The 25898-nt window shown below is 45.3% G+C and overlaps 1 protein-coding gene and 1 long non-coding RNA gene across 2 annotated transcripts in view; one reads left to right on the top strand and one right to left on the bottom strand.

The window, feature by feature from the left end:
- The window catches only part of LCLAT1 (lysocardiolipin acyltransferase 1), a 263583-nt gene that overhangs the window by 225725 nt on the left and 11960 nt on the right, over positions 1-25898 (bottom strand). The window contains 1 exon segment of the mRNA XM_029593016.1: positions 16068-16266. Within this exon segment, the coding sequence (XP_029448876.1) occupies positions 16068-16266 (199 nt within the window).
- Positions 13043-25898, top strand: part of LOC115086737 — a 42058-nt gene continuing 29202 nt past the window's right edge. Inside the window, exon 1 of the long non-coding RNA XR_003855324.1 lies at positions 13043-13128. This is a non-coding gene — a long non-coding RNA (uncharacterized LOC115086737). The remainder of the gene's footprint in view (positions 13129-25898) is intronic.

Raw genomic sequence — 25898 nt, 5'->3', positions numbered from 1 at the left:
ATATTGATGGGTTCTTGGAAAAGAGCTTTAGTTTACACATTTCGCATTATATTGAGTAAACAACATCACTGCGATGATGGTTAATTCTGAAATAAATATCATGACGCTTAACGTTAGAGGGATTGGCACCCCTGTAAAGGGCAAGCGCATTTTAGATTATTTGAGGAAAATTAAAGCTCATATCACGCTCTTGCAGAAGACTCATATGACTGATGGGGAGCACCTTAAGCTCCAGAGGGAATGGATTGGTCAGGTTTTCTACTCCTCTTACAGTACTAAAAGCAGGGGTGTCTATATTTTAGTTAATAAGACCCTTCCTCTGTCCGCCAATAGACATATTGTGGATCCGGAGGGACACTACCTAGCACTGGAATGTGATCTGTACGGATGTAGTTTACGCTGATCAATGTATATGGGCCTAGGTCAGAACAAAATCTATAGAGGATGGACATTGATAATTGAGGGTTTCTCTTCCCTCCCAATTGTGATGGGCTGAGATTGGAACACATGTTTAGATCTGCGTCAAGATAGATCCAGTGGGTGTACTTCTTTCACAAGTCACGCTGCTGGGCTCAAAGAGTTGATAGCCCGACTAGGAGTGTTAGATGTGTGGCGAGTTCAATATCCATTGGGAAAAGATTATACTTACTATTCCCCTCGTCATTTCACCTATAGTAGGATCAATTTATTTTTTTGTACTGTCTTCTCTGCTGTCAGATATGAAGCAACTTGATATTTTGTCCTTTCACATCTCAGATCATAGCCCGGTCTTTTTACCGTTACGAGTATCACAAGGGCCTCAGTCACCCAAAACCTGGTGGATAAATCCCTCGCTATTGAGTAATGACAAGTTTTGTCAGATGATTCGGGATGCAATTAAGGAATTCTCTGAAGAACATCAGGAAGCAGAGCAGTCACCTGTTGTTCTTTGGGAAACACTTAATCCTGTATTACGGTGTAAGATTATTAGTTTCGCTTCTTATCAAAAGCGAACCCAGTTATGAAGGGAAAAATCTTTGGAAGGGGGAATAAAAACCCTGGAAGCACAGCACAAGGCTACCTGCTCTCCCAAGGTGTATAGGGTCCTCCAGCGGACGAGGAAAGACCTTCACCTGTTGCAAATGGAGGGCACTGAAAGATCCTTTCAATTCTCTCGCCACCAACTGTATGAACATGGGAACAAAACGGGAGCAGTTTGGACTACAGCTATTCAGAAGAGACCTACCCAGATGGTAACAGAACCTCTGCTGGGGAGGTGGTGTGCCATCCTCATTCCATTAATGAGGTATTCAAAGCCTTCTATCAAACCTTATATAGTAGCAATGAACATTGCTGTGAAGCTGAGGAGGAGGAATATTTAGCAGGGACTGAGTTCCCCTTGCTCACCAAAAGGCAAACTGATAGATTGAGGGCGCCTATTACTGTGATGGTGAAGTATATGCAGCCAGTATGGGTTTAACTAAGGGTAAATGTCCGGGACCGGATGATTTTCACAGATTTTTTTCAAAGATTTCCGCTTGAACTAGCCTCGAGGTTAAAGGACACATTTGAGTTATTTGAGAGATAATTCTAATGTTCCACATCATATGTCTCTGATGTTAAGATCTTAGTGAAAATCTTACAGATGCGACTAGAGACAGTGATGCCCATCCTCATTGGAGATGATCAAACAGGCTTCATTAAAAATCATCTCTACTGCAAATAAAAGGAGGCTCTTTAATATCTTTCCATTGGCCAAAGGCGCCCACATAACGGGACTGGTAGTTGCCCTTGATGCTGAGAAGGCATTTGATCGCCTCCAATGGATATTCCTTATCAGTGTTCTGAAGAAAGTAGAACTACCAGTCGAATATCGGAAATTAGCGTATATATTATATGCCCACCCTCGTGCCAAAGTGCTTACAAATGGTTATAGCTCCGAATATTTTCCCATCGCATGGGGTACGAGGCAGGGTTGTCCCCTCTCTCCACTGTTGTTCAATTTAGTCATTGAAATCCTGGCGCCTAAGGTTAGGATGAATCTTGAGGTGATGGGATTTCAGGTAGAAAGGACAAAAACATGTCATATCCCTCTATGCAGTCAACGTTCTGGTTTTCTTAATGAACCCTAGGCAGTCAAGCCCTAAATTATTGGATGTTCTGTTGGAATATGGCAGATTCTCTGGATACAAAATTAACTTCTCTAAATCAGAAGTATTTCCTCTTGGATCACTGCGGTTAGAGGAGATCTCGAGGTATTTTTCCACCTTTAAGAAGGCATGGTCGGGTTTCAAGTATTCGGGGATTTGGGTACCCTGTAGAGTGGCTGATTTATATAGACTCAATTATACTCCTGTCGTCACAAAAATTAAACAGGACTTGGCGAGCTGGGATGATCATTTTCTCTCATGGGCTGGTAGGATCAATGTCTTTATTCAGGATACTTTACCTCGTAGGGGTACATCTCTTTTTTATAAAGCCTTGTTGAAAATACAGGTTGCGCAGGAACCCCCACTAGGCTTAATACAGCACTGGAATAGAGACCTTCAGCTGGAATTGACAAACCAACATTGGAAAAGAATTTGTGAGAAAGCACTCAAGATCTCTTTATGTGTTCGTCATGTGGAAATGATGGTAAAGCGTACAGATACCCTTTATTTTATGCCAAATTCTCTTCTGACTCCATGGGGTTGTGTTTGCGTGGTTGTGGCTATCCAGGCTCCTATATTCACGTCTGGTGGTCTTGTGACTTTATTGTGGCTTTCTGGCAATCAATTATGGCGGTTTGTCACCTTATCTTGGGAAAGGAGATAGCCATTAAACCACAGCTCTGTCTACTGGGGATATGGGAGGAACATAACCTCACTACCTTGTAAAGAAGAGTGGCAGACCATTTAATACACGCTGGGCGATTTAAGATAGCTCTAATGTGGAAGTCAGCTCCTAGTCTGAGTCAATGGCAGAGTCAGGTTCATGAAATTGCTCTGGTGGAGAAGCTTACCTATATGCTTAAACATAACATGCTGTTATATGATAAAATCTGGTCCCCCTATTGGGCGTATTGGAATAGTCACTCTGCCTGAGGACAATAATCTGGATCTCGTGTATAGGTGTGATGTGTTTATTTATAACCTCTTTGTAATTTTGTCAATTCAATCCATACTGCTTAACGTTTTGATTTTGCTCCCTTCTCAGGGGAGGGGGGGGTCACTGTTGTTCAGATGAAGGATTTTCTTCTTTCTATACTGTTATACGCTAAAATAGTTCTTAAAAAAAAAAAAAAAAAAAGACGATGAAAACGATCCTCTTATTCTCTATTCAGATTAATATGACCAGCCACGTGATTTTGGATGGAAAGCGTTTCATCCTGCAAACTAATTTCAACAAAATCAATGTCTCTCAATGAGACTTTAATACATAAGAACTGTCAAAGTGAATCACGACAAAGGGCCATCTAAGCCCACAGCTCCAGTCTCTGATGGCAGGTGCTTATCGTAAGGACAAACAGAACAGAGTAGACACAGACTGGGCCAGCAACCGTCATACCCTGCGCCTCTTGCCAGCAGTCAGTTTGGGGATGCCTCTTTCTCACTACTCTCATCCCAAAATGTCCTTTGAAACGGAATTTGAAATTTGGCTACCCAAATTCGGAATCCAGCATCCACTGTGTTATGGGTCCCCTTCTACATGACTGCGATGCTCCATTTGTCAGAGAAAAAAAAATGAAGCACATTAAATAACCACAACGCCATGAGCCAAATTTAACATCTATAACTGAAATAATCTTTACACAGTAATGTTTGCTTTTGTTGTCTCCATAAATGGTTAACATTCACAACTGCTTCAGTATGTGCTGTCCAAGTGTTTCCTGGAATATGCAAACTATCATTTCATGCACCCGTAGTCAGGAACTAGAAGGAGACCGAAGGTCTTTGAAATACACAACGCACTTTAAATAAAAATACCTAAGATATCCATTAACATATAAAACAGGGCAAACAAAAGAGCCAGGTTTTAAAAAGATGGGGAAAAAAGTCCTTGTGATGAAAGGAGGAAACAGGAAGGGCATGGGCAACCAGAATAACAGCAGGGGGCTTTTCCTATTAAGGCCAGTATAGGTGCAGATCCCCTAGCACAGCAGAGGTGCGCTGGGTTAAATTCACAAGGCTGATCCCCAACTAAATTCATCCTGACTGCTCCAACTAGAGGCAAAGTTTGGTGATCTAAGCTGTCAGCCTCATTCAGATGTACTGTAATATTTCACCACATGCTGGGCCTTATTTGGAGGATTCCCCCCCCCCCCCATAAGCATAGAATAAGGCCCATTTGTCTATCGCTCTGCATGGTAACATAGTAGTGACAGCAGATAAAGACCAAATGATCCATCCAATGGCCTAGAAATTTGCTTATGGTAGTAATAGCCACTCCGTGACGTTACCCCCATGTGTTCTGTTAAGGGTAGTAACTGCCACTCCGTGCAGGTCACCCCCATGTGTTCTGTTAAGGGTAGTAACTGCCACTCCATGCAGGTTACCCCCATGTGTCTGTTAAGGGTAGTAACTGCCGCTCCGTGCAAGTCACCCCCATGCATTCTGTTAAGGGTAGTAACTGTCGCTCCGTGCAGGTCACCCCCATGTGTTCTGTTAAGGGTAGTAACTGCCACTCCATGTAGGTTACCCCAATGTGTCTGATAAGGGTAGTAAACAGCGGGATAGCTCATGGGTGTTCCCTGGGATCTGTAGTACCCGGAGGAAGATACTGAATAGAAAACAGAATAGAGTTGGTACAGTAAGGTTTACAGCATACACTAAGCACACACAGAGATTCAATATGGATATGAGGGGTGGAGGAGTTCTGTTGATCTAGGATTACTTAGACTAATAGCTACTAAGTGGCACATATGCCCAGTCACTTTCAACAATTGTAACCATCTCCGACTATTGTAAAGTTTTTATCAGTATTCTGGCTTAAATGGCATCCTACTGAACACATAGGTAAACAGAACAGCTGTATTTTGGGTCTAAAAATAATAATGTTAAATCATGAAAGGCGCAACATTCTATTTCTTTTCAAGATGTGACAACTTTGCCCACTTCTCGTGCCACCCTGAATAGGTCACCAACCTCACAAAGTGGAAAACTCTGAAGCCCCCCCCTTCGCCCCCTCTCAAAGACCTACCTCCTCACAAACGGCCGATACAGTACAGTGCGCTCCATCGGACACCATTGGACGCGCATTTTCGATGCGCTAGCGTTACCCCTTATTCAGTAAGGGGCCAAAAACGCGCATCCAACCCGCCGAACCTAATAGCGCCCGCAACATGCAAATGCATGTTGATGGCCCTATTAGGTATTCCTGCGCGATTCAGAAAACAAAATGTGCAGCCAAGCTGCACATTTTGCTTTCAGAAATTAGCGCCTACCCAAAGGTAGGCGCTAATTTCTTCAGGCACCGAGAAAGCGCACAGAAAAGCACTTTCGGAAGTTCCAAAAGTTTTGAAAAGTGAAAAAAAAATAAATTTGAAGTCGGCCTGCGGCTGTCGGGTCGAAAACCGGACGCTCAATTTTGCCGGCATCCGGTTTCCGAGCCCGTGGCTGTCAGCGGGCTCGAGAACCGACGCAGGCAAAATTGAGCGTCGGCTGTCAAACCCGCTGACAGCTGCCGCTCCGGTCCAAAAGGAGGCGCTAGGGACGCGCTAGTGTCCCTAGCGCCTCCTTTTGCCTGTTTTTACTGCCGGGCCTCATTTGAATAGAGAATTGCGCGCACCGGCGAAGGGCCTGCGCGCGCGCCGCGAGAGCGGGCATTCGCCCACTCTCCTGCGGACTTTACTGTATCGGCCCGAAAATTTGGTGCAGCTAGGGCCAACCATCCAAAGTTCTTAGGGAACTAGGGAAGGACTGGCATTTTACCAAGGCTAAAAAGGAAACTGCATTATCCGATCACCAATGAGAAACACGCAAAGAAAAGACCTTTAAGTCTTGGGGGGGAAAAAAAAAAAAAACTGTATCCAAATTTATAACAGGACTACATTCATCAAACTCTGAGCACTACATGTTACCTTTCATTTCGGGAAACGCTTCCACCAAATACAAAACATAGCTCAAATAAATTAGCAAAAGGTCGGAGTCAATCCAATCATTTTAATGAAATGAGAACCTGCTCTCCAGCAAGAGCATGAATGCAAAATCATCCGTCCCAGCAGCTAAACCAGGGAATTTATTCCCACAGCATCAGGCCGGCTAGGCGGTCCGTGGTGGAAGTTTATTAGCAGAGCTGCCATTCCAACAGTCAACCCCGCACGGGATATGCACACAGCCCAGTGCACGCTTCACCCAACGGTCAAGGAGCACAGAGCCAATGTGGCAGAACTCACGGGGCATGGCCACCACGCAGCGGGTAACGGCGCCTCTCTGTATAGTGGGAGAAAAACAGAAGTGAAACTGAAGGCCTCCTCCCAATACTTAAATACAATTTGACACAAGACCTTGCACTGCGGTTACCATCTGCTTTTAATCAGCTTTTCTCTTAAACGCCTTGATGCTTATAACACAGGAAAGGTCGGCAAGTCGACATCTCAGCATCTTAAAGCAGCAGCGCTTGCTGGATTACTCAAAAAACCAAACTGTCTTGTTTCTTAGCTGTCTTGCTCCCTTCTTCTGCTGTTATTCATAGTCTCCTATTTTGTCCAAATCTATTTTATTTTTTACACTATTTTTGTTAGAATTAAAAGTGTGAGTCTTATTTTAGCTGCAACTCCCTCTTCTCCTATGCCCTCCCGTTGGTACAGTTCTCATTCTCGGAATCAGTTCTTTAAGCGTTTGCTTTGCATGTATCAGGGCAACGCCTGCCTGGGATTCTGGTGAGGATGTGAACATCAGCAGTGCCCCCGAGTCTCTTAGGTTTGTGACAGGAGAGTACTCAGGGCATTTTAACACTAGGACGGTTTGATAGATTTGCCATTTTTGGGGCAGATCCGTCACACCATGCTAGTGTTAACAAGTACTTAAAAAAAAAAAAAAAGTATTTTTACCAGTGTTAAGTCGTGATCGTCACAAAAGACCTAAAACAGTTATTCCTGATCTAAGGGAATGGGGCAAGTGACTGCATGCGTGTGATCCAGTGAAAGGGAAGTGAATGTAAACCGCTTTGAAGTGGCTGAAAGGAGGAATAATAAATAAATAAAGTGGTGTAGTGCAACTGCAAACACTTTCATTCCTTGAAGTAACTTGGGCCCTGCTATGATTCTTCAATCATGTATTGCTTCGTCCTCTTCCAGCAGTCTGAAGAGGACCACTATGATCCAGGCTGGTTGCTGGGTAAGTATTGGAGAAATTACTTACCTGATAATTTCATTTTCCTTAGTGTAGACAGATGGACTCAGGACCAGTGGGTTTATGCTCCCCTGCCAGCAGATGGAGATGGAGCAAGCTGACATCACATTATATATATATACAGCCCTGCAGTGGCCCCAGCCTGCCAGTATTCTCTTCAAAGGCAACTGTGGCAGACTAGCAAAAAAATTGATTAAAAACAAGTAACCAGAACTGTACTCAACCAACCATAAACACTGAACTCACATAATATTCTAGGTACCCCAAGCTAGGGACTGGATGAACACTTACCAGTAATCCCTTGGGACCCAGAGCCCCACAGGAGGACTATTGACACACTCATGCGGCAGCCGAGGGCGGGAAGCTGAGTCCATCTGTCTACACTAAGGAAAATATCAGATAAGTAATTTCTCCATTTGCTAGCGTCTACACAGATGGACTCAGGACCAGTGGGATGTACCAAAGCTACTCCCCAACAGGGTGGGAGGTTGCCCGCAGTCCAGTCAACACCGCACGTGCAAAGGCTGCATCCTCCCGGGCCTGCACATCCAGAAGATAAAACCTGGAAAAAGTGTGGAAGGAGGACCACGTTGCAGCTCAGCAGATATCGATGGGAGACAACAGACTAATCTTTGCCCATGACACTGCCTGAGCTCTAGTGGAATGAGCCCAAACCTGAGTAGGCAGCGGCTTTCCATCATTCACATATGTGGCCGTGACCACCTCCTTAATCCAACGAGCTATGGTAGCCCACGAAGCTGGAGCGCCCTGCTTACTCCCACCATGGAGAACAAACAGGCAGTCTGTCTTTCAAAAAGACTCAGAGACCTCCAGATACCGCACAATCAGACGCTTAACATCCAAGGAGCGCAAAAGGCAAAACTCCTCCGCATCCCTGACCTTATCCAGGGACAGCAAGGAGATGGACTGATTCAAATGAATGTCCGAGACTACCTTCGGCAAGAGGGATAGAACAGTATGCAGCTGTAACACCCCTGGAGTCACTCGAAGGAACGGCTCCAGGCAAGACAAGGCCTGCAGCTCAGAAATCCGACACGCAGAACACCTAGCCATCAGGAACACAGCCTTCAAGGTCATCAAGCGTAAAGAAAAGGCTGAGCAGTGGTTGGAACGTAGGGCCTGCCAAAAAGTCCAGCACCATATTAAGATCCACAATGGAACCAGTAACCTCAAGGAAAGTCTAAGATGCTTCATTCCCTTCAAAACACGGGCCACATCAGGATGAGACAATAAAGAAACACCATTCACTAGGCCTCTGAAGCAAGAGCTGCAACCCGTACCCTCAAGGAATTAAGGGCCAAGCCTTTATTCAATCCATCCTGCAAAAAATCCAGAATGAGAGGGATCTTAACTGAACGAGCAAGAACACCATGCTCCTTGCACCAGGCCTCAAAAACTCTCCAAACCCGCACATAAGCCAAGGAAGTGGAGAACTTGCGAGTGCAGAGTAAAGTGGCAATAAACGCAGAAGGATAGCCAAGCTTTAACAGTCGAGCTCCCTCAAGAGCCAAACCATAAGACAGAATTGAGTGGGACCCTCATGAAGAACCGGTCCCTGCCGTAGCAGATCCATGTGCGGTGGAAGTCGAAGAGGGACCTTCACCAGGAGTCATTGCAAATCCACATACTACAGGCGCCTGGGCCAGTATGGCGCCACCAAGAGTACTATCCACCTGTGGCCTTCAATCTTGTGAATTATCCTGCCTAGCAAGGGCCACAGAGGAAAGACATAAAGCAATCTGTCTTCTGGCCAGACCTGTATGAGAGCATCTATTCCCAGGTACCATGGATCTCTCCTGCAACTGTAGAATTGAGGAACCTTTACATTTCGAGAAGACACCAGCAGGTCTAGGAACGGAAGGCCCCAGCAATCCACAATCAGCTAAAACACCTTGGGTGACAAAATCCACTCCCCTAGGTCCAGACTCTCCTTGCTGAGAAAGTCCGCTCTTACGTTATTTTTTCCTGCATTGTGGGAGGCCAAGATCATCTGCAGATGACCTTCCGCCCATTTCATCAGCTGGTGTAATTCCTGTGACATTTGCTGGCTCTTGGTTCCTCCCTGGCGATTATATAGGCCACCTTTGTCGCATTGTCTGACATCACACAAACCGCTTGATACCGCAGCCTGTGACTGAACTTCAAGCATGCCAGCCATACCACCTGGGCCTCCAGGTGATTGATGTTTCAGTGGGACTCTATGGCATCCCAGTGCCCCTGGCCGTTAACTTCAGACAGCAAGCTCCCCAACCGTGGAGACTCGCATCTGTCGTGAGTACTAACCAGGCCGGAGAGGACAAGGGAACTCCCTTTCTCAGATGATCCTCTGCAACCATCATTGGAGGTGGGAGCAGATGTCCATCGGCAAGTGGAGCTGAACCGCATAAACCTGAGGCTGCAGGTTCCAACGAGATAGAAGACAGCGCTGAAGATGATGCATATGCCCCCTTGTCCATAGCACCACTTCCAGGGTAGTCGCCATCAAGCCAAGTACATGTAGGTAGCACCACACCGTCAGGCGTAAGGTGTTCATCAACTGACGCACTTGAGACATCAATCTCTAGATCCAAATTTCCGGTAGGGAAAATTCTGTCCTGTGTCGAACCGGACCCCCAGATACTCCAACAATTGGGATGGTTGAAGATTTCTCTTGGTCAGGCTCACCACCTAACTAAGCTCCTGCAATAAGGAGATCATCTTGTATGTCACCAGACGGCTCTCATCAGCCAGTCATCCAAATCCGGGTGCACCAGGATTCCTTCTTTTCACAAGGCCACTGTTACTACCACCATAATCTTGGAAAATGTTCTGGGAGTGGTGGCTAGACCAAAAGGCAGCGCCCGAAACTGATATTTGCATCCCAACACTGCAAGACATAGAAAATATTGTTGTGCCAATCGGATGGGAATATGAAGGTAAGCCCTTTGACAGAGCGCCATAAGGAGAGGTAACTGTGCGTTCAAATGGCTCCTGCTCAAAAAATTTACATGCACAAATTATAGGCACCCCAGCAATGAGCGTGGCAAGGCACATGCATTATTAGTGCGCCCTGCTGGAGCGTATCACCGCTCAAAAAGGTTATGCGCACAGAAGTCGCACCTAGCGCGGCATGCCCTGTGCATACCAATATACTGTAGAAGGCAGAAAGCACACACAAGCATGCAAATACACTGCCAGGGCCTAACATGCAATATGCCGAAAAAAGCCTACCTCACCTGGGCCGCTCAACCTGCCAGTCTGCCCAATTCCCTAACCGCAATGGGAGCAGGAACGACATCAGGATGGCATCCTAAACACGGAGAGCAAAGGAAGGCCTAAAACCCCCCTGTCTCTGTAGGTACTTTTTTTGTTGTTTTTTTTTAAACTTACCGGAGCTCAGCGCTTACCAGCTGAGCACAGAGTTGGTCTCCAGCTGTGGGGAGAGAGGGCATCGGCTTTCTGGACCTGCTGTCTTTCAACTGTACAAGCAGTTAAGTCCACGCTGGGAACCGGCTACCAAGGCACACCTCTGAGGGACCATGGAAATCATCTCAGGAATTCTCAACTGGGGGAGGAACCATTAGGTATCTCCACAGGAGAGCGAGGCTTTCTTTTCATGAATTTATAATTTCAAATTTTTCCTTCCAAAAAGCTCGAAGCAATCCCCATAGGGAGATGTACGTCCACCATCTGCTGGAGACAGAGAATACTGGCAGGCTGGGGTCACTGTAGGGAAATATATATACTGTGATGTCAGCTTGCTCCATCGCCATCTGCTGGCAGGGGAGTATAAACCCACTTGTCCTGAGTCCATCTGTCTATATGCTAGGAAAACTTTCATTTCACACTGTTTCACTCACGCACATACTGCCTATCCAACATAGATCAGGGACTCTTCCCTAATTGCCACCGAGGCCAAAACTGACAAAGTCAACCCTCTTCACAATGACCACCCTCACTGCCTGCCACAGACTTATCAGCCACACTGCTAAAAGATTTCCTCTCACCTATGGCTGTTCTCTGATGCTTTTCTTAGGTGATGCAAGATAAGGATATTATGCCTAGCTTTTCACTCCTCTAGCTCACCCAGCAGAGAGGAACTATAATGAGGTACACACACAGCAAGGCACCCGCTCACTCTTGGTGCACACATTTGGACTGATGAAATAGCTGCAGATGTTTGGATAAATCAGGTGGAGCCCTACAATATGCCCTAGAAAAAGTGGCTTAGACTATCCCGGTCTGTTGTGCTTCCTTGCACGACCGTTACAGAACCATCTGCTAGAGACAGAGAAATACTCAAGAGACGCAGGTGGCACACCGGTTTAAGAGGGGGGTGCTCTTCAAGTTTTCCTCTGTCTCCATCTGCTGGAAGGGAGGCAAAACCCAGTAGTCTGGACTGATCTGGGTACATAAAGGGAACACATAATATATTTGTTTCCCTACCCTGTTTTTTGTTTTGTTTTTAGAGCATAGATGACCTGCTCCATGGTGAGACTGCACCTTGAATACTGTGTACAATTCTGGTCGCCGCATCTCAAAAAAGATATAATTACGATGGAGAAGGTACAGAGAAGGGCGACCAAAATGATAAAGGGGATGGAACAGCTTCCCTATGAGGAAAGGCTGAAGAGGTTAGGGCTGTTCAGCTTGGAGAAGAGACGGCTGAGGGGGGATATGATAGAGGCCTTTAAAATCATGAGAGATCTTGAACAAGTAGATGTGAATCGGTTATTTACTCTTTCGGATAGTAGAAAGTCTAGGGGGCACTCCATGAAGTTAGCATGTGGCACATTTAAGACTAATCGTAGAAAGCTCTTTTTTTTACTCAACACACAATTAAACTCTGGAATTTGTTGCCAGAGGATGTGGTTAGTGCAGTTAGTATAGCTGTGTTTAAAAAAGGATTGGATAAGTTCTTAGAGGAGAAGTCCATTACCTGCTATTAAGTTCACCTAGAGAATAGCCACTGCCATTAGCAATGGTAACATGGAATAGATTTAGTTTTTGGGTACTTGCCAGGTTCTTGTGGCCTGGATTGGCCACTGTTGGAAGCAGGATGCTGGGCTTGATGGACCCTTGGTCTGACCCAGTATGGCATTTTATGTTCTTATGCTCTCCTCTGATGCATCAGGAACACTCATGATCTGCTCTCTGGTAAGGATGAGGGACTGTCAGTTGCCAACCAGGAGTGACTGGAAGGGACAGTAGTGCTGTGCTCAGGAGACTGTCTGCATGACCAGTAAGTCTCCCCCTGAAGAATGGGGCAAATATAATTCAAGTGGAATATACAAACAGTGACGGGCATAAAGAAAAGGGAATATCCTTTCATTTACTTTCCACTTTTCTTCCTCTCATCCCATCACGCTCATGTTTGCTCACAACATGATCTGTGAAACTGTGCAGAAACTAAGCCTAATACTCAGCTAGCCATATCCTGCTGACAAATGATTCTAAAGGGAGGACGATACTGGAAGATAGTTGAAGGCCTTAGCTGCCCACCTATATCTACTGACATCAAGAACAATATACAGCTTTTATTAGAAACCCATATCCTCCCTCTACAAAAAATAATAAAAGATACTACAACAGACAATCTGCTTGAATGATGCAACATGACTGTTGCGTATATCAGGTCATAGTGCACATTATGACAACATACCAAACTAAGAGGTGAATTTTCAAACATTGTGTGCATAAAAATTAGCACTTGTGTGCATAAAATACAGACATAAAATACGCTATATTCAAAACTGCAGCTTACACATATAAATCGGGGTCGACAAGTAACTGCGCGTGTAAGAAAGAATGTTCCAAGGTAGGGCCAATATTTACACACATAAGTTGCTATTTTAAAACCTTCCAAAGTGACATGAGTGTTTTACTTGTGTATATTTCCTTCTACTCAATATCTGGTACAAGTGATTATAAATATTGTTAAAGTGAAAAAATGAGTGAATAAATGGGTCTGGGTGCAAAGAGGCACTTCAGGCTGAAGGACCAGGAGCTGAAGATGGACTGGAAGAATCAGCAGAGTAAATGGTTAAACTGGTTATTTCACTGCCACGCACATGTTATACAATAGCCTGATTTACTCATGCAACACTGACTTACGGGAGATAAAAACATCAAACTACCAAAATAATAACCTACACACACACACATATCCTTCCAAAATTGGAACTATAGATACATGGATATATGAGTTGTGCATCACTTATCCAGCTAGTTTCCAACGTATTCAGCTAAGGAGAGCCTTTCCTGCTACTTAGATGGAAACATTTAAATGGATTCGGATAAACAGCGGCACTTATCTGGCTACAAACTGATTTATCTGGCTAAGGAGCAGCAGGCCTACATAGACAACTAAGTCTGAAAAGTGCAGCGTGTCTGTCTAAGTAGGGCTTTTCGGCAACTTTGCATGTGCCCATACACACGGGCAAATGGGCAGACGCAAGCAGTTTTGAAAGTTATCCTCCATATGTACACACAGAGCCATGTTAATGTGCATGCAAATTTACTTAGTAGCACATCAACACCTGTGTACTTTGCGGGCAATAGGCTTTACAGGTCAGCTTTCTTCACGGAGCAGATTTAGCTCCCTTTGATGACCATCACTTGCAGGCCTGCTCTTCCGATGCGCGCCCAGCCACCTCTCCTGGGCGCACAATTCAGTATTTAAATGAGGGGTCGCGTCCCTAGTGCCTTATTATTAGCGGTGGAGGTGACTGTCAAGCGGGTCTGGACAACCGACCCTCAATTTTACCGGCGTCTGTTTCCACTGACAGCCACGGGTTAGGAAAACGGATGCCGGTAAAACTGAGCGTCCGTTTTGCTGACCGGCGGGCAGATTTTTTTTTAAGTTTTGGTATCCTTAATATCCTAACGATATTAAGTCGGAGGGTGTACAGAAAAGCAGTATTTTCTGTTTTTTCTGTACACTTTTTCGGGCTTCTCAGAAATTAACGCCTGCCCAATTTTTGAGCTTAAAATATGCGGCTTGGCCACACATTTTACTTTCAGTATCCCGGGGACTAACTAATAGCCTCATGACAAGCATTTGGATGTGATGAGCGCTATTAGTTTTTTGGGGGGGGGGGGTTGGCTACGCGTTTTCGACGCGCTAAACCCCTTATTGTGTAAGGGGTAATACGCGCGTGTCAAAAACTTGCGGCCTATCGCATACTAAACGGTGCACTCGGCCGAGCGCACCATACTGTATCGGCCTGTTAGTTTGTTTTGTCAAAGTAATTGATTATTTTATTTAAATGTGCTGGTCCTCCTTCCTTTCAGCAACACTTGGTATAAAGGATACACACAGTTGTGCACAGCAAGTAAACAAGTCTAGCCATATCAAGGGAGATTACCTCAGAGACGTTTATCTGCCCATTGCATATCAAAACGAATACATAATATTGTTTCATTTCATTCAGAGGTGGGCAGCCCTCCAGCCCCCCCCCCAAAAAAAAAAAAACAGGTCAGGCTTTCAGGATATCTACAAAGGATATTCATGTCATTCAGTGCAAGGCCATGCATTTCATGTAAGAAAGGTTCATTTGAACCTCTTTGTTGCCCTGAAAATCAGATTGCACTGTGGCCCAGGACTGAGGAGCTGCACACCTCCCTGATGGATCCCGTTTGACAACTCAGTAGCCAGCGGCCTCTCAATCACTGGCTTTCTCAGTGCCCGCCCATCTTCTGAACTTTGGTTTTCACTTCACTTCATTCAGGCAGCTGACGCAATACCCACTTACTTTCCATGGTGGACATTAGTGCGTTATTCTAAAAAAAAACCAAAAAAAAAAACCACGCTTCCCGTCTCTCGGGTCACAGGAGGAGAGAAACGCTAGCGTAAGCCTTACTGTAAGGAGCACGATGAGAGCAAAGGAAAAACGAACAGAGAGGCGCATCATTCTTGGCACATGGCTAAGGAAGAGGTCTTCTGATACAGCAAAGAAAGGTCAGAGTGAGATGGACAAGCCAGTCTCCTACTAGCCTTGGCTACGGAGCAGTTTGCCTTGCCAAGGAGGCATGCACCTTAAAGTCCTGGCTATAGCTTGGCTCTACTCAGAAACATCTAGATTTGCATTTTGTGTCCTCCTCCACAAGGTGAAAAGCCTCTCCTTAGCAGCAATCCCATTCCCCAAACGGCTTGAGAAATGGACGACACATAGTGTGGTAACTGCTCGTTCAAGAGCTAACATGGGGAATCAATACTAACCATAAAGCCATACAAGAGAGGCCCAGATATCTGGATATTATTGGGTTTTTTTGTTTTTTTTACAGGTTAGCTTTTCGCAACATGAACAGGCAGCCTTTTATTTGGAATCCCTTTATCTGCTGCACCAAAATATTTTCTCTAAAGCACAGGCTGCCCAACACAAGGCAGCTTCTGGCCTCCATCAATATCAAAATGGCATTCCAAAGGAAGTTTTAAAGTTAGCATTTCACATCCTGTGTAATACATTTCTGTCACCGAGCACCTTGACTTTTTAGCATCCTGGGGAAAAAGAAAACACTGTAATAAAAAAAAAAAAAAAGCCTGCATTCTTTTATCATCATACTTTGAGTGATGTGGTAAAAACGCCCAACAACTGCATCTGCAGAGGGTGAAGGAATAAAAAAAATATCTGGAAAAAAAAATGGACCTCATCAGTGAGTGATTTGACTGCGTAAAGGAAATCTGTTTAAAACAAAGGCAAATATTTTTTTAAGGCTTAAAAAAACAAAAAAACCAACCCACAACCATGGACCTACCAAATCCTGGAAGAGCTTTGAGGCTGGACTTGAGGCAGATCTTCTCCAGCCTGAGGTAGCTGTAGCGCAACAGGCAGTTCCACAGGAACATCCAGTCCAGCCTGGTCCGGTGGTTCATTATAATAACGCTTCTCTCTCCCGGGATGAAACCGTCACCTGTTATTACCACTTTGGCACCACAGACCATCTCCAGCAGAGCCTAGGGAGAAAGCAGGCAGCCCGGCAGTTAGAACAGTGGATTGGGAAGCAGGAGTCCTGGATTTTAATCCTGCATCTACCACTATCATGCGCCTTTGTCTCCTATTCCCTCATGTACTCCCACCACAAGCTGTCTGGAGCAGTGACTCATCTGGACTATATGTCACTTGTTGAGCCCAATTTAGGGCACTATAAGAATGCTGTAAAATAATGATAATAATTAAAGATTCTGGATCCACGGGTACTTTTGCAGACTGCAGATTTTTGAAAGCTGCCACGGGTACATTTGCAGCTGCTTTTTCCCGTGGAAAACAGTGCGTGCAAGAGGTGGAAATGCAATCTGCACGTTACGTTCCTCTACCGAGCTGAACACGCACGCCCGGGAACACCTCCTCTCGACGCGGCTGAAAGCGTGCGCACACAGTGGGACTTTCGACTGCTCTGAGGGAGGGCAATTCACAGACGGCAGAGGGACCTGGATTCCGTCCCTAGCTCGGGGCGGCCAGGACTGGGAACGCCGCAAAGGCCGTGTTCACAAGCCCCTGAGGGCGGAGGTGACCCCTAGTGTTAGAGCAGGTGGGTGTCGTCCAGCGAGGATGAGTCACCTGACCCTGCATGGGAAGGGGCATCTAGATAGGATGTAAGCCGAGTTCAGTCTCCTGCTTATTGTGCTATGTATAGACATATAGACTATGTACAGAATGTTTATGATTTTTCCGTCCCAGTTTCCCCAAGTAAAGAACCCTTGCATGCTACCACAGAAGAGTCCTGCACAATTTCTGCTTCAGTTTATTCAGTTTCAATGCATTTGGTATTTATTCTGTTCGCCCAAGCATACCCTTGAAGAAGCCTCAGGGTCACCCACACAGTCACATACCCCACGGTTGCGTCCCTTTCCGCAACTCAAAGGAACTGTTTTTCGCCTAATTGCACTTTGATAAAACTTGCTTAATCGTATACACAATGTAAATTTGTATATAATTCCTACCTTGTAAGCACTTTCTCCTGCTTATATGCCCTCTTCTCTCCAGTTAGAAATTGTTTAACCTATCCTTTGAAGAATAGGCTGAGCAGACAACCAATAATTCCCAGACACCTCTGCTGTACTTTGGCTTGTCAAGAGGTGAATGAACTTTGAGTGCTTTTCTGAGCATGACTTGCAGAAAAGCTCTGAGACAGATTTGCTGGCAACAACAGGAGAGAGGCCTATTTAATGGCACATTTGCTTCACAATACAGAGAAACTGAGTCCAAGATGCAAGCTGTTGTCTTGCAGATGCATATTTCAACTAACAGAAACTAGTTGAAAAAGAAGATCCTGTGAGGTGACAGTTTTGAATGAATCCTGGTGCTAAGAAGTGGAATTCAAGTCTAGCTTCTATTCAAGACCCAGACTGCGATTTGTTTACACAAACAAAGAATAACAAAAGAAGAACAGAAGAGAATACATTGCATCAAAGCCAGAGTGATACAGGAACTTGTATGATGGGAGGAGGGTTCAGGAAGGACTAGTATAGAATGATTTTTACAATTGAATGGGGGGTGTCATCACAAGCATTTCCTATACATGATAGATTGTCATGACAACAGCCTAAGGTATCTTTGTAGAAGAAGTCTTTGAGCAGTCACGTCATTCATTCTGGAAACTTCGGGAATGTTGTATTTTTGATTATATAAGTCAGGGCATGTCAGAGATTCACTGAGATGCTACTTATTACAGATAGAGGGCATATTGCATCTCACAAGAACACTTGTCTTTGCCTCTTCTTTAAAAAGCCAAATAAACTAAATTTTAAAAACTCTTGCTGATTTTGAGTGTTCTTGTGCCCTAAGCTTTAAGTCCAGAAAAAATTAGACACCTTTCTCTAACAACCTAGTTCCACTTTCCCTGTTATAAATGTAACTTTTTGCTTTCGTTGTTAACTGGTTCCCCCTGGTTTATCGTAAACCGGTACGATAAGACCTGGTCTTGAGCATCGGTATATTAAAAGAATTTAAATAAATAAATAAATAAATATTCTGCCTTTCAGGCATTTCAAAGCGGATTACATTTAGGTACCGTAGGTGCTGCCCTATTACCAGAGGGCTTACACTCTAAGGGGTAGATTTTCAAAGGGTTGAGTGCGTAAGATACGCGCGCAACCCCCCGAAAACCTCCCCCTGCCTCCCCCTGCGTGCACCGAGCCTGTCTTGCATAGGCTCGGCGGCGCACACAAGCCCCGGGACGTGCGTGAGTCCCGGGGATTGAAAAAATGGGCGTTCCGGGGACGGGGCCGTGGGTGGGGTGCCGGCCCGGGGGCGGGACTGAGGCCTCCGGAACAGCCACCGGGCCGGGGGATGGAGAGCCGTCAGGCGTAACTTCTTCAATAAAGGTCGGAGGGGGCAGGGGGGGTTAGTTAGGGCTGGGGGGCGGGTTAGATAGGGGAAGGGAGGGGAAGGTGCGGGGGGGTGGGGGTGGGAATGGAGGCAGGCTGCTCGGCTTGGCGCGTGCAGGTTGCACAATTGTGCGCCCCCCCCCTGCGTGCGCCGACCCTGGATTTTATAACATGCGCGCGCCGGCAGCGCGCGCATGTTATAAAATCGGGCGTAGATTTGTTTGCGCCGGGTTGCGCGAACAAATCTACGCCCGTGCGCATGTATTAAAATCTGACCCTAAGGGGATCATTCACTAAGCCCAAGGGAAAACACCGTGGGAGTCACAAAGCTGCAGTAAATGACCAGGTCTCTTTTTTTTACTCCCGTCAAATACCATGGGGAAAAAAAACAAAAAAACAGATATGGAACTGCCATGGCTTAAATGGGATGCTCAGCCCCAAGCCCCCTCCCCTCCCGAAAGCCGTTTGAAAACCCTGGAAGTCTGCACAGACTCCCAGTCCCAGGATCCCCCACTCCCCTTGGAGACGGCCACTATTCAAAAAAATGTTAAAAAAAGGGTTTTAACGTTGATGCCAGATCCTGCCCCACCCCCAACTCCTGCCTTTTAATAAAAAACAAAAAAATCTACCACTCTGTTGTGGGTTCTTTCGGGTTCTGCTAGTGATTGTATTTGCCCTGTGGTTTGGATCACACAGTCAGACTAAGAAAATAACACCACTCACTATGTCTTTTAAGAAATAAATGACAAACTGTAATTTCTGTATAATAAAGGTACAAACAGGGGCTTATGAGAACACCTGAGACAATACAAATTACAATTCATCCACAACAGCCCCCCCATCCCTCCTGGTATCTGCATGTAGTATATCCTTGCCTTGCGCATGCCCACAACAATGCTCTTTGTGTAACTCCTGAGCTTTTGCCAAGTTACTGATCTTAGGCTTTTTTTTTTTTTTACCACTCTGTGCTCAGCATTGCTCGTGGCCTTGAAACTTACAGCGTCAGGTTAGAAGAAGGGAGAGAAGGCAGGGGAAAAGAGCAGGGGGCTGCTGTAATCTTGTGTGTTATCTTTTCCTATGCTCCCTTATTAAGCTACGTGCCAGCCTAATGCAGAGCAATGGAGTCTAAAATGTACTTTCTGAAATACTAAGGTAGACAAATGGTGGGGGGGGGGGGGAGGGGTCATAGAGGCTGTAAAGCAGGCAGCAAAACTGTTTCTTAAAACTGCATACAATCATAACTATATGTCAGTATTTTTCTCACATAAAAGACAATTATATACACACTAATACACCCCCAGAGGCCAGTTACCTTCACCCCCCACTCTAGCTGACCCTCTGGACCTCCCGTACTCATTAATGGTCCAGTGAGGCCAAGGAGAACTCCCAAGGCCACCCCCTATTATGTGATAGGGCAAAGGACCAGCCAATGCTTTTTGAGAAGTGGCCACCATTGCTCCCAAAGCCTAGGGGGTGGTCTCGGCCCCCACTGAACTACCAGGGACTCATCTGTGAGTAAAGGAGGGTCTGAAGGATGAGCTAGGGTAGGGGGTGTGAGTTCTAATCTCCGGAGCCAGATTTTTATTTTTATTGAAGGGGAAGGGTTGGGGTTAGGGGGACAGGGCCTGACGCTGACTTTAAAACATTTTTTTTAAATCTGTGGGCCCCTTTGTGGGCATTTGGACATGGTAGATTGTTTGGATGAAGTGTTGGGTGTATTTAATGTTTTAGGATGTTGACCTTAATGCTGTATTGGTGGGCTGGTTGTCTATGTTGCCTGTGGGTATGGAGGATGTGTGTAAAAGTACAATTCTAATGGTTACGGATCGAGGTGTATATGGAGGATTGTGGAGGAAGGGAATGTATGAGAGGTGTTTGAGTAGATGGTTCGTTGTTCCGAAGGTTGCTATGGGGCAAGGAGGTTTAGGTGAGAGGGTTGGAAATTAGGTTTTGCTTATACTGATGCTCAATCTGTTAAGAAAAAAAAAAAAGGGATTGGAGGTGGCGGATATGTTGCAAGAAAATTATTTGGATTTGATTTTTGTGACCGAATCTTGGCTTATAGAAATAGATATGCCACGTTTGAATTTAATGACCCTCCATCAGTCTATTCATTTGTTGGCCAAGAAAGGAAAGGGAAATGTGGGATGGGATTTTGGTGTTTTATAAATGGGGTTCAGATTTACAGAGGGTCCCTTTAATGCTCTGTGAAAGTGATGATGTTTTATTAATAAAAGTGCTGAATTTCCAGAACTTTGAAATGGCAACAGTGGCTGCAACTGATGAATGGGTTAGCTGGTTTATTGATGAAAAAATATGGATATTATTTTAATAGGTGATTTTAATTTTCAGATGGATATTTTGTCTTCATCTTCAGCTAGTCAGTTTTTAGATTAATGGCAGTTTTGAGTATGAAGTAATTTATAGAAATCACTTCAACCTTACAAGAAAATGCTGTAAAATTCACTGCAAACTGCTTAAATTTGCATGCAAAGAAAGGAAACCGCTCATATAAGGCTACTTGTAATTTTACACAATTAGCTACCTTATCATCATTGTCCCTTTCTTGCATGCGAGCCTAGCGATTACTTGTTTGCAATTTTTTATTTAATTTTTCTATGCAGTTAAAAAGCTTCTCTCTGATGCGGTGTCCATTAATTTCAACCATGAAACGTGCAGCGTGGAGCGGTGAGAGAGGACACGTAGAACACCCCCGATGAGGAAGTTTATCTTCGAAACATGGCCCGTGAAGGGTATTACAATGTTCAAGGTTGAAATTAATGGACACTGCATCAGAGATAAGTTGTTTTTTTTAACTGATTCAAAAAATTAAAGAAAAACTTGTTTTGAAAACAAGTAACTGATGGACTCAAGTGCGACGTTGATAAAGTAGCTAACTGTGGAAAAATACAATACAGGTGACCTTATATGAGCGGTTCCCTTTCTTTGCACACAGTTTTCAAAAGGTTGAGGTGATTTCTATAAATTATTTTCTGATTTTTTTTCACCTTAGACTTTGGTTTTTAAGTAAGCTTTGAGTATGAAACACTTAGTGGAGGGGCCTACACCCCCCCCCCCCCCCATGGGCCACACAAACGTCCTGATTTTGTGCTCTGAGGTGAAGTGTGTTCAGCGAATTCTCTCTCAATTACAGGGATTATCGGTGTTGTGGTCAGATGCGGGGGGAAAGGTTCTGAAGGTTATCGTGGTGAAAACGTTAAAAAGAGCAAGACCAAAGATAGATGTGGATCAGTTTAAGGCAGCATGGGGGGGGGGTGGGAAGTTATTCATAAATAACTTAACTCAATGGTTTGATCAATTGCAAATTGTTTTTGAGCAAGTCGCCCCTCAACATGACATTTGGATTAATGTGCATAAACAAAAGTTTCCTTGGTACTTTCTTGAGCTGAAAAACAAAAGGAAAGTGTTGCGTAGGAGTGAGAGAAGGTGGTGTAGGAGTAAGTTGGAATGTACTACATGTTTGACAGAATATAAAGAAGAGATGATATCAACTAGAAGGGATTTTTATTCTAGTCATTAAAATTTCTTTGATTCAACAAAAAGAGTTCTTTGAAGTAATTAAGTCATTAACTAAAAAACCTCAGTAGATAACACAAGGGTAGCAGATTGTAATATGCTAGCAGACTTTTTAAATAAAAAAATTAGTGAATCTTCAGAAAAATGTGTTTGGGTCTGGTGAGGTGCAGGGTGATAATTTGGTGGCAAAGGCATGATGGTTTTGGGAGGTGAGATTTTAAACATATGCAGGAGGGAGATGTCGCTGAGATGAATGCACAATTTAAAAATAGTAGGTTCTCCATCTGACCCTATACCTTTTCGGATACTGACAACTATGACTAGGGCCATGTAGTCTATTATTAGGCAGATTGTGAATAAATCCTTCAGTGAAGGTGTGGGTCCTACAAGTGTTTAAAAAAGCAGCAGGGAGACCATAATTAAAGGATAGTATTTTTGCAGCTGAGTTATTGAACTATCAACCTACTTCGAACTTGCTTACGGTAAAAAGATTTTAGAAATGTGGGTGGCTATCCAACTTGATAATTATCAAGTAAAAACAGAATTTTGGATTGCTATCAAATGGAATTTAGGGCACACTGTGTAACTGAAATGCTGATTTCTTTGATGGATTATCTACTGCAAGAGGTTGATAAAGAGTATGCAATGCTTTCAATTCAGTTGGAGGTAGCAGTTGCCTTTGATTCGGTTGAATATATCATATTGCTGTCACATCTTCAGTCTATAAGTTTCTCTTCAGTTGTTTTAGCTTGGTTTGCCACATTTTTATCATTTCGGAGTCAAAGAGTGGTTATAGGAGATAAAACATCATCTTGGCGATATCTTTTTTTCAGGAGTCCCTCAAGTCTCTTCACTATCATCAACATTATTTAATATTTAACCACAACCAATTGCCTTGTTGTTCAGCTCACTAAGGAGGTCAATTATCAAAATGCATAGGGCATTATCGTGCATGTTAGGGCCATAATGCCCACGGATAACACAGTAACGCATGTGATAAATAATGCATCGCAAAATGCATATGCAAAGTTGAAAATTGTATTCAAGTGGGAGGAGTTTAGGCAGAGTAAATGGAAATGTGGGCTGGTTGACGTTGCATGCAAATAACATAACGCACCCTATTGTGTTTACGCCGAAAATAACTACACCTTTTTCCTCAGCGTTATGCCTGCGATAGCTGTGTGTTATGACCAAAACAGGAAATATCACAAATCCTGTTTCAAAAGGGGAGAGGGAGAGAGAAGGAGAGAGGGGGAGAGAGAAAGAGCCTCTGTGGAAGGTCTCTTATAATTGAACTTTTTATTCAACTGTAAGAGGGGACATTATGAACCCGGGGTGAGGTTTGTGGGGTGGGTTCTGGGATGCAATTTTATATGCACAGACATACATATAAACAGCACAGTTACCATCAGTGAAGATTTAATGTGATTTGGAGGGATAAAAGGTGAAAGAAAAGTAGATTTGTGCCATGTTCTCTCTACTTAGCTTGATGCTCTCTCTACCTAGCTGCAATCAAGGTAGGTAGAGAGTAAAATATACAAATCTACTCTTCTTTTACCTTTCATCCTTCCAAATCATATTAAATCTTCACTGATGGTAACTGGGCTGCTCGTACAACAGCAGTACCTTGAGGCTTTGGCGGCTTCCATTGAGCGGCTCAACACCCGTCTCAACGTCAATCATGTTCCTGCTGCGCCACCGTTGGCTCACAACCCCCCCGGCGCAGCTGTCTCCTCCAAGATTCCACCTTTTCCTCCAAGCTCCGTCTCGCTTCAATGGCGACCCCGCACAGTGCAGAGGTTTCATTAACCAATGTTACATGCACTTCACACTTCAAGTTGCCGCCTTCCCAGATGCCATGACTACCTTCATCCTCTCACGACTCAAGGGCAGGGCCCTGACCTGGGCTTCCCCGTTCTGGGAGCGCTCCAACACCCTTCTCCAGGATCCGCCTTGTTTCATCGCCGAATTCCAGAAAACCTTTGACGACCCAGGGAGGACCGTGAATGCCAGCTACAACTGCCTGCACCTCCGTCAGGGCTGAAGGCCCCTCAATGATTATGTAATAGAGTTCCGTACTTTGTCCTCCGAGCTGGGTTGGCAAGAGGACTATCTACGTCCCATTTTCCTGGATGGGCTATCTGCCCCACTAAAGGACGAACTTGCTGCCCGCGAGTTGCTCGACTCCCTGGAGGGGCTGATCAACCTAGACGGTCGTATTGATTGTCGAGCCCAAGAGCACAGCCGGGAGCTGCGGCCTACCCGTCATTCCCCTTCTGAAGCATCCCAGCCGGGTCCCACCGGAGAAGGGCCCCGTTGGGAGTTTCTAGACCCCGAACTTCCGAAGAGCCCATGCAGTTGGGCCGTGGCAAATTATCCCCTGAGGAACGCCTTCGCAGGAGACTGTTGGGGCTCTGTCTATATTGCGGAGCAGAGGGGCATCGTCTGACCAAATGCTCAGTCCGTCCGGGAAATTCCCCAGCTTAGGGCCAGCAGGGGCCCGGACCCTAGATGCGGCCAATCCGGCCCTTCAAGCTTTCACTTTCGGCCAAACTCTCTTGCGGTACCCACTCCTCTCCTATGCTAGCCCTAGTCGACTCAAGAGCTGGCGGAAACTTCCTGTGGGAGACCTGGTGCATCACCTGCAAATCCCCATCAAGATGCTCGAGGTACCCCTGTCCATCGCCTCCATACACGGGAACCCTCTGCCAGGGAGGATATCCCAGGTCACTGTACCCATCCAACTGCAGGTCAGCGCCATCCATCACGAGGAGATTGAGTTCTACATTCTGGAAAAGTCCATCCATCCAGTGGTTCTGGGACTGCCGTGGCTTCAACGCCACTCCCCCTAGTTTGACTGGGCCACCCTGTAGCTTTCCGAGTGGGGTCCATGCAGACGGGAATCCTGCCAGCAGCCTTTTGCACCAGTGGAAGGCTCCCAACCTCTCTCCCTTGCCACTGCAACCCCTGGGATACCAGCACCTTCCTCCGACTACGCAGACGTCTTCTCCAAGCAGAAGGCCGACAATCTACCACCTCTACAAAAATTCGACTGTGCCATCAAACTCCTGCCCAGGACCTTTCCCCCTCGGAATCGGATCTATCCACTTTCCATTCCCGAGACTCAGGCGATGGCAGATTACATCAAGGGAAACCTGGCGAAAGGCTTTATCAGGCCCTATTCATCACCTGCAGGGGCAGGCTTCTTCTTCGTAACCAAGAAGGACGGGTCCCTGTGCCCCTGTATTGATTACAGGGGCCTTAATGCCATCACTCGCAAAGATAAGTATCTGCTACCCCTAATCAACAAGCTCTTCAACCGCCTGCAAGGTGCCACCATCTTTTCCAAACTCAACTTACAGGGCGCCTACAACCTGGTCTGGATCCGGCCCATGGATGTCTGCCTTTGCTACTCCCTGGCAGTATTCCAACAAATGATGAATGAAATATTCCGGGACCTGCTCTACTCCAAAGTACTTTTCTATCTGGATGACATCCTGATTTACTCTCGGGACCTGCAGACACACCGCCAGGAAGTACGCCAAGTCCTTCAGCGCCTCCAGGATCATCACTTGTACGCCAAACTGGACAAGGGTGTTTTTGAAAAACTGAGCCTACCTTTCCTCGGCTACATTGTGCCCAGAAACAGCTTCGCGATGGACCCCGACAAGCTTCAGTCAATCCAAAACCGGTCCCAGCCTTCCAGCCTGCTCGCGCTCCAA

Source organism: Rhinatrema bivittatum, chromosome 3 (assembly GCF_901001135.1).
Source record: "Rhinatrema bivittatum chromosome 3, aRhiBiv1.1, whole genome shotgun sequence".
NCBI classification, from domain to species: domain Eukaryota; kingdom Metazoa; phylum Chordata; class Amphibia; order Gymnophiona; family Rhinatrematidae; genus Rhinatrema; species Rhinatrema bivittatum.
Note: the sequence above shows the minus strand (reverse complement) of the source record. Positions and strands in the feature narration are given on the sequence as shown.